General features: G+C 44.5%; 1 protein-coding gene across 10 annotated transcripts in view; it reads left to right on the forward strand.

Annotated features, from left to right (window-relative positions):
• Positions 1-8,440, forward strand: part of LOC146839543 (aldehyde dehydrogenase family 3 member B1-like) — a 571,254-nt gene extending 562,814 nt beyond the window's left edge. For 7 of the 10 annotated variants that reach the window (XM_085651604.1, XM_085651597.1, XM_085651602.1 and 4 more), the window contains 2 exons: positions 5,323-5,422; positions 6,537-8,440. In XM_085651604.1, coding sequence (XP_085507730.1) covers positions 5,323-5,422; positions 6,537-6,730 — 294 coding nt within the window. In that variant the 3' untranslated portion in view covers positions 6,731-8,440. The remainder of the gene's footprint in view (positions 1-5,322; positions 5,423-6,536) is intronic. The other 3 variants (XM_085651605.1, XM_085651607.1, XM_085651606.1) reach the window with 1 other exon arrangement.
• Positions 8,441-8,733: the final 293 nt, after the last annotated feature.

Here is an 8,733-nt window from a genome sequence, read left to right on the forward strand (position 1 = left end):
AGTATTGTCGGCTGCTGTCGGTGCTATGAACGACAAGTAGCATGCTGCGTTGCAACAGGGGAGCACGCGCTGGAGCCCTGTTGTTCAGATGCCGGGTTCAGGGCTTATAGAGGGTTTAATGAGAGATGCTTGTCCTTTGAGAGATTTTATAGAAGCGGGAAACCAAAATGCAAGACAATGGGGGTCCTGCGGCTCTTCTCTGCGTATAGGAGCTGGAGGCACAATTACAGGACAAGTCTAAAATATGATGGCAGGTTGGCCACTGAACTCTTTTGCTACAACATCAGATAGCTACAGTGATCGCACTAAACCAACTGAGCTATCAACAGGGTAAAAGTGCATTTCCCATCAATTAGTTTACTTTGCAGTATTTTTCATTGATGGTGTTCAAGAAGTATTTTATAAGCAGTCACCTTAGTTTTAGATCATTTTGCTCCTTTCAGACATGTCTCTAACCCCACCTCCAGTGCACTCATTCTTTTGTATGCGCTGCATCCTCTTCTTGGACGATTTCAGTTTTTTATTTTTTGCAGCTTCAATAGACATGAGCATGCCTAGGAGCAGGCTTGCTTTGTCCGTGCAGTAAGCAAGGCACACAGCCGCCCAGCTTACCGGAGAACCACAATAAATATATATTCTTTGCTAATGACTGCAGCAAGTTATCACTTTTTGGTTCACTGCTTTATGTGCAGTTTGTCTAGTTTAGTCTTTAGATTGACAGAAATCGTCCCATCAGGGGATTAAACCCGCGATCTTGGCGTTATTAGCACCGCACTCTAACCAACTGAGCTCACCGGCCAGTTTACATGCTTTCCAGCACGCACGCATTTCCTGGTACATGCTTTTTAACGTCTGCCAATACTCTTTTCAGCCACCACCACCAATACCAATACCATCAATACCACCACCTCCACCAATACCACCTCAACCACCAGTACCACCACCACCAATGCTACCACCACCACTAATACCAGCACTACCAATACCAGCACCACCAATACCACCACCACCAATACCAATACCACCACCTCAGAGCCTCTCTCTCACTTGTAATAACAGGGGCACTGTACGAGGCCGGAGCTGCAGCCGAGACCAGCCCACCCTCCCTCCATGCCTGCCATAAAGCACAGCCTGCACTGCACCAGGAGGTGAAGCCAGAGCCATACTACAGCTGGAGTGTTTTTTATTAGGCCAAATATAGCAATGACATTATGCAATGCCATACTGCACAATCAAATCACGGAGAGGGCAGGAAATACCCCCCCCCCCGCGCTCTTCCTCCTCAGCCGCGACAGTGTAATCACAGAGCGAAAGGTTTTGGAGCGCTTTGTTAGTGCTTATAGCTCGGATGTTATGTTATGTTACTGGGTATTTGTGCGCGCGGCTACTCCTAAGAGTGTCCTGGCGCTAAAGGAGCCCCTTAACAGTACACTGCCCACAACGGCCGGTAAACTTCGTCTAATGTTGGAAGAGTCAAGGGGCATATTTACAAGGGCTTTATCACCACTTTTTTGGCTTTAAAGCCAAAAAAGCGGAGATAAAAATATCGCCCTATTTACAAGAGGGTGCTAACATGCATAATCGCATGTTAGCACCCTTTTTCCCAATGCCTCCCTTTGCATCTCTAATGAGATGCAAAGTGGGCGTCACTGGACGTTCCCCGGATGGACTTCCTTGCAAATATCGCTGATGTTCACATCGCGATATTTACAAGACAGCCCACAGTATTTTAGCAGTCGTTAGGTTTTGGCGAAAACTGCTGTTTTCGCCAAAAACTAACGTCTGCTAAAATCCTGACTCGCCTATGCTTTACGTAGGGGGTGGATTATGCTGATACGACCATAGGGTCGTATCAGCAAGGTTATCGCCGTTTTGCAGGGAACATCGCTGGAAAACCAGCAATGTTCCCTGCAAAACTGAGATAACCTCGCTATCTCTGGAATTTTTAACGCCCTGGAGAAACGCGTTGTTAATAACGCGCTACCAGGGCGATACATTCCAGAGATAGCCTACGATCAAAAAGTTATCGCTAAGAACGGCCAGCGAGAATTATCGCTGGCCGTTGCTAATAATCATCCAAGTTTTTAGATTGCTCCTGAAACTAACGAGATCCTGCACCTTCCTCAGGGAGGGCGGCAGGCTGTTCCATAGCTTGGAGGCCACCACCTGGAATGAGCGCCCCGCTCCCCCCTATACGAGAACGAAAGAATTTTGGCACGATCGACAACCGCATGGTCGAAGACCTCAAGGTTCTGGATGGAGCATAGGGCTGAATTCTATTCCTAATATAGGGAGCCCCTATATTGTGAAAGGCCTTGAAGGCCAGCACCAGGGCTTTAAAGTCTACCCTCTTTCGCACTGGGAGCCAGTGCAGGGACTACAGATGAGGCGTCATATGTGTCATGGGACCAACCATGAGTACAGCCCTTGCTGTCGCGTTTTGTACCACCTGTAGTCGTCCTAATACGTAATCAGGAAGGCCTAGGTACAGAACGTTAACAAAGTCCAGCCTTGACGTGATCAAGGCTTGAACCACTGTTTTCCTACGCGCGACCGTGAGTAAGGGGAGGAAGTTCCTCAGCATTTTCAGTAGCCCAAAGCAAGTGCCGGCCACTGTTTGAACCTGGGACTTCATGGACATGTCAGCGTCCAGTTTCACCCCAAGGTTTTTTATGGTGGTGACTTGAGTTTGCTGGGGGGGACATATTCTGGGGCCACCATTGGCGCCATACCTCACCTGGACTATGGCCGAAAAAGATAATTTCAGGTTTAACTGAATTACATAGCAGTTGATTTTGCCTAAACCAGGCGAACACCTTTGTCAGGCAAGTGTTTATTTCACCCTTCTCGCAAGTAAACAGCAACTGCGTGTCGTCGGCATAGGATATTACTTTTGCCCCATATTCCTCAGCGAGCAGCGCAAGGGGAGCCATATATATGTTGACAAAGTTGGGCTCAGAATAGAGCCCTGTGGAACTCCAACTTTCATCATGGGAATATGGGCAGAAAGAGGGGGGGACCATACAGTTTGCTGCCGACTTTACAAAAAGGAGGAGAACCACCTAAGGACCATACCGCCCATGCCACAGTTCTGGAGTCTGTGCAAAAGTAAATCATGGGGCACGATGTCGAAAGCCGCCAAAAGGTCCAATAATATCAGTACCGCTTTACCTCCTCGATCAAGGGTTGTTTTAGTATCTGAGACGTCCAATAAGGCCGTCTTCGTACTAAAGTTGGCTCTAGACCCTGACTGGCTCAGATGTAATACATGAGTTGCCTCTACAAAGTCTGTGACCAAAGCATTTACATACTTCTCCAAAGCCTTGGAGAAGAAAGGCAACAACGATATTGGCCTATAATTACTAGCTACAGAAGGATCTGCTGAGGGTTTTTTTAGGAGTGGAAGAATTTTTCCATGTTTCCAACTATCAGGCATCAGTCCCTCAGACAAGGAAAGGTTCAAAACCACATTAACAGCAGGATTGATCACCTCGGCAATGGATGCCAATACTTTCGTAGGACAAGGGTCCGTAGGAAAGCCGGATTTCAACGTTTTCATTATTTTAAGAGATCTGCCCAACAGAATAGGGGGAAACTCATGGAGAACCCCATCGAAGTTGGGAAAGGCAAGGGGGGGGGGCGAGGCGAACCTGTGTCCCCAAACAAATCCTGGATGGATCATATGTAAGTCTCACTTCACACTTTGTGTCTGTGTAATTTACAACATTTACACATCTTCTTCACTGCACTATTTATCGCTACTTTGAAGATGTTGCTGGCCGGTCTCTTCCTCTGATATTTACAGTCTAACAAGCATTTCAGATGGCCCTTTATTGCAATTCAATAAGTCTCACATTTGCAAGAGTTTAAGCTATTAGTATTGTAAATGAAAATGCATTTTATGTATGTTTTAAAACCTAAAACATAAATAAAAGGCATTGTCGTTTACAATGCCAATAGCTCAAACTCGCTTGAATGCGAGACCTATTGCTTTGAAAATGCTTGTTTAGCGTTGGAATTAAGTTTTTCTAACATGCATTGTCTGTAAATGTGACCGGCAGTATGTACCTAATATTGTGTATAATAATTATTCTGCTTCTTTTCAAACTTTCTTATTACAATTAATAAAACGTTTTAAGCTAAAAAATAATGACACAGGTAATTGTCAAGGGTTAAGCATAAAAAACCTTGTGTACGGGGCTCTCAACACAAATGAGTCAGTCTAAGTTTCACCATGGAACTCCTGAACCAAAAATCAAGATTATTGTAATAAAATGGTAAAAATAAAATCTGGAAATTAAGCACTTCACTGTTAATCTCAAAATGAAAATTCCACCCCAGAAGACACATGGAACCATATTAGAAGCTAGATGTCATTGGCATACAAGTGTTTGCATATATGCCTTTGTAATACATCACGCATTATTAAATCACCATAAAGGTGGTAAATAAACTAGCGACAGGACCACTCCAAAACTATTCCTCCAGGTCTCATAAAGGTATCCAACTTTTAGGGCCTGATTATGACTTTGACAGTGCAGCACCAAGTCCGCCCTTTTCCGCACAGCCAAAGCCGTGGTCGGGCCACATGCCAAATTAGGAGTTTCCTCCTGCCTGGTGGGCCTTTTTTGGCATTCCCACAGCGGTGCCTCAGAAATTGGGCACCGCAAAGGGAACGCCAAAAAGAGTGCCTGCACGGCATGGACAGCAAAGTCCATGCAATGTAGGAACTGGTGTGCATGCACACATGGGGGCACATTTTGTGCCTCCCTGTAGGCATCCACAGGGGGTGAGGAACCTGAGGGCCCTGTAGGGCCCCCTTTGTTTCCTCTCCAACAGGGTTTTCATGGAGTAGGAACTGCCATGAAAACCCTAACAGAGAGGAAACTCCTGATAAGCTTGGCGGACCCGTGGCGGGACCGCCAAGCATACGGATGCCTCTACACCGCCGCAACACCAACAGGGAACACTTCTCCCAGGATAATGACATTAAGGTATTTTTTCTGCTCATTTTCCCAACTTCCTAAACACAATACAACAGTTTTTAGAATGTTTCAGCTTCAGATTAATTAGCTAAAGACTTCCTAAGGACACAAAAATTGATTGTGTACAATATATTCTAATTTTAACATACCAACATAGAATCTCAAGACCTAGATGAATGGGAAAGCCATACAAAACTTTCTGAGGCAATTGCCTATCTTAAATTCTCCTGAATTCCCAGTAGGTCTATCCATTTCTTTTCAGTGTCATATTTGTGCATTGCCTGAATGTCTAACTCTAGTCCAACCTATTTAACTCTTTGTTTCACCTGGGTGGCAGGTGATGGATACAATATTGGCGCGGACAAGCAGCGGAGGATTTTGCGGCAACGATGCAATGATGCAAATGACACTGCCTTCGCTGCCCTTCGGAGGAATTGGTATGGCAGCTGATTGTAATGTTGCTTGATCTCGATGATGTATGCTGACAGTTAAGAGCACTAGGTACTGAATTGCATGTGTGCACACACCCTGCTCCTTTCTTGATTGGTTCTAAGTACGACCAGGTGAAATTCAAATTGCAACAGTGTAATTTGCATCATTTTGGTTGTTAACGTTGCATAATTATGCAGCCATTTGTGGTAAAATTATAACAGAGCTTGGATGCAACACGAACAACCAGAGCAGGAGCAGTTGTTGTTAATAGCTCTTGCATTTTTCGTACTATATTTTAGCATGAAATGCTTCCTCACATTACATTTCAATACGAGGATGCATTTTGTACTAAGAAAGTGAGAAAAATATATTGCTAAATGATGTATGTGGATTTTATGTATTTACGCTTAATTTTGTGTAATTTTCACGACCTTTCGCATAAGTACAGAAAAGCAGATTACGCATATTTCTCTCAGCCTAAGTTGTAAGCAGGATCACATAGTCTCTATTAGGATAGGGCTTGAGACATAGCATGATTCGCTGACCCCAAACAAGTCCATCCTGGATTAATATATTGACAATAATGTCAGAGAAGTAAGAGCTGCAGCATACTTCCAATAATACAGATCTGTTCAAAGGCACCTGTTAGTAAGCCAGATAACTAGCCCAGGCATAGCAAAATCCCAAACACACATTTAACAAACCCTCACAACACATTGAAAGCAAAGAGAATAGAGAGATGACCCGCAAAAGAAAAACTCAGTGTAACTGGGCACCTTGAAGGGTTACATCCCCTTGTAGCAGCAGAGGGGAGTGGTTGTGGTGCCCTGGGCAGGTCATTTCGATGTTGTGTGAATGATTTATGAGGTCAGCCCAGACTCTTCGAGTTCACCAGTGGATAGCTAAGATGTGTCCTACTTTTCTGAATGCACGCAAAGTACAAAATGGCTGCTGCTTGGAGCATAGACCTCATCAAGGCTGTGCTCTTGGGTGCTCGCACATGTCTGTGACGTCACTGCCTCTGCACTGATTCATTGAGCTCCTCTCCTTTAAAAGTTGCTTAGTTGAACTGCAAATTCCAGACTGCACCAACATGCTTTTTTCTCTGTCGCACTGCAGGGAAGAGCGGCATGGGAATGTACCATGGAAAGTTCTCCTACGACACCTTCTCGCACCACCGTGCTGTGCTACTTCGAAGCACTGGCATGGAAATGCTGAACTCCCTCAGATACCCACCGTACACTGAGCGCAACCTGGGTCTCCTGAAGTCTGCCATCGAAGTCAAGCGCAAAGGACTCTGCAACATCCTCTGAGCCTGTAGTCAAGACCAAGTAGAACTCAGCCGGGGCAAGCTTGATAAACAGGAAGGGGCACATTTTCACTTCCTCTCCTGCTTCCAGAAACCACTGTATGGAACGTAGACCAAAGCCTGTCTCTTATAAAATACAAGCAGACTGGCCAAGGGAGAAGTCTAGAGACTGTCAGAGACCCGCTGGCTTTAAAGGGTCAGAGGGCTGAGGTGGAGTCAGTGGCATGTGTGGCTGCTTGTCGATGATGGACGTGTCCCCAGTCAAGCCGGCTTTTCATCGGCATGGGCCCCTTCCATATTACACCTGTTGGCTTCTCGACCTCTGCTGAATTCTCATTTCCCCTGCAGCCACCCATCCTAAGTGTTAGTACTATGTGCCTCCTAAATCTCCTCTGTTGTATGTAGTTCCTTTGCTAGCAGTATATATTTCTGTACTGTAGCCCTGTAATCAGTATCTTAACTTCTCTCTTGAGTCTCTTTACTAAATCCTCCTGCTTAACAGATCACATACATTCACATTGCTGCTAATTAACAATCTCACAATTGCCGACTTTTAAATTGTCTCCGCTATCCTCAGCACACCGTCATTATTCCGGTCCCTTCATCAATCCTGATTGGATGATGTTGTCCAGTGGTTGGATTGCTGACTACAGAACATGGCTTCAACTCCTGCCTGCTCTGCTTTGGCCCATTTGTGTAATCCTTGCCCAGCCAGTTTCTTTCTCTGAGTCTCATGTCGCTTCTACTACCAGATCACTAATGGCAATCTAAGAAGGCCCTCCAGTGCCTGTCCACTGTGCCTGCCTGGTACAGATGTGATTTTGGTGGCAGGGTGGTTTTGATTGGGGTTTCAGTGGGAGTGTGGGCCTACTACTCCACATTTACACATCTGTTCTAATATGAATGCTTTATGTTTTACTACATATTTACATTGCTCTTAATTATGTATGTCAGACAAAGTAAACATATTTTCTCCATTCACTCATTCATTTATTCTGATGCATAATCTTTTGAAAGCTCTGGACAGCCCACATGTCTTTCGCCTCCTCTGGTGCGTAGGGCTGATTTTCCAAGACTGATTGAAGAATGAGGCTAGCAGTCTGGGCTAGCAGTCCACCTTGGTCTATTATTCTAAAATCGATTGCAATGCTGGTTTTGTTAGGTCCTAAATTAAGGTATCCGGGGTTAGTCAAGGGCAGGGACCCCTTTGGATTGTCGCGGATCTGGTCTTTCCGGTGCTCTTGAAAAAAGTAGCTTTTGGTCGATTGACAGGTCTAGCAGAAAAAACGTCTCTGTGGTCTGCTCGGCTGAGGTCTCAGTTGTAGTCTATCTTTTTTCTAACCTGTAAGACTCATAAGTTACAACTGAAACCTTAGATGTGCCTCCTGCAAACCTTTGACCTTTTGGAGTCACTCAGACTAAACTTGAAGGCCTCAGCTGTCAAAGTATTTCCCACCTTTTTAAATATTTTGTAACTAACAGAATGCTCATCAATCTTCAAAACTTACTTTGAGATAGCAGATGGGTTTTAAATCTGTTTGTAAATGTTTTTCTTCATATCGTCAAACGTTTGCTATCTGATTAGTACATGGAGCGATGAATCTTTTCCTACTGTGTATGTTTTTACTTGGCACTAATCTGCTGCGCAAAAGCTGATGGAATCAATACTAGAAATAACTACACTCATAAAATAAAATTGTTTTTATTCATCCAAGTGCTTTGTCATTTTCCTGCTTATTTATTCGCGTAGCACCATGCAGACCTAAAATCAGAGGGCCCTGTCCACAATCATCTACTGTTGCACAAAGAATTCTGATCCTAGAAATCAACTCTGCATCTGAGAAAGGATCTGGCTTCATTTGAGTAGTCAACATAGCATGTAAAGTTTACCTCCGGAGCATTTAGACCTTGCTGCTCATTGTAACTTCGTTTATGTCTGTGTCTTCCTTTGTAAAAACTGTCTTGTAAGAAACTGGATTTTTGATTGAGGTGGAGTGAACACAGTTC

Source organism: Triturus cristatus, chromosome 4_1 (assembly GCF_964204655.1).
Source record: "Triturus cristatus chromosome 4_1, aTriCri1.1, whole genome shotgun sequence".
In the NCBI taxonomy this organism is placed as follows: Eukaryota; Metazoa; Chordata; class Amphibia; order Caudata; family Salamandridae; genus Triturus; species Triturus cristatus.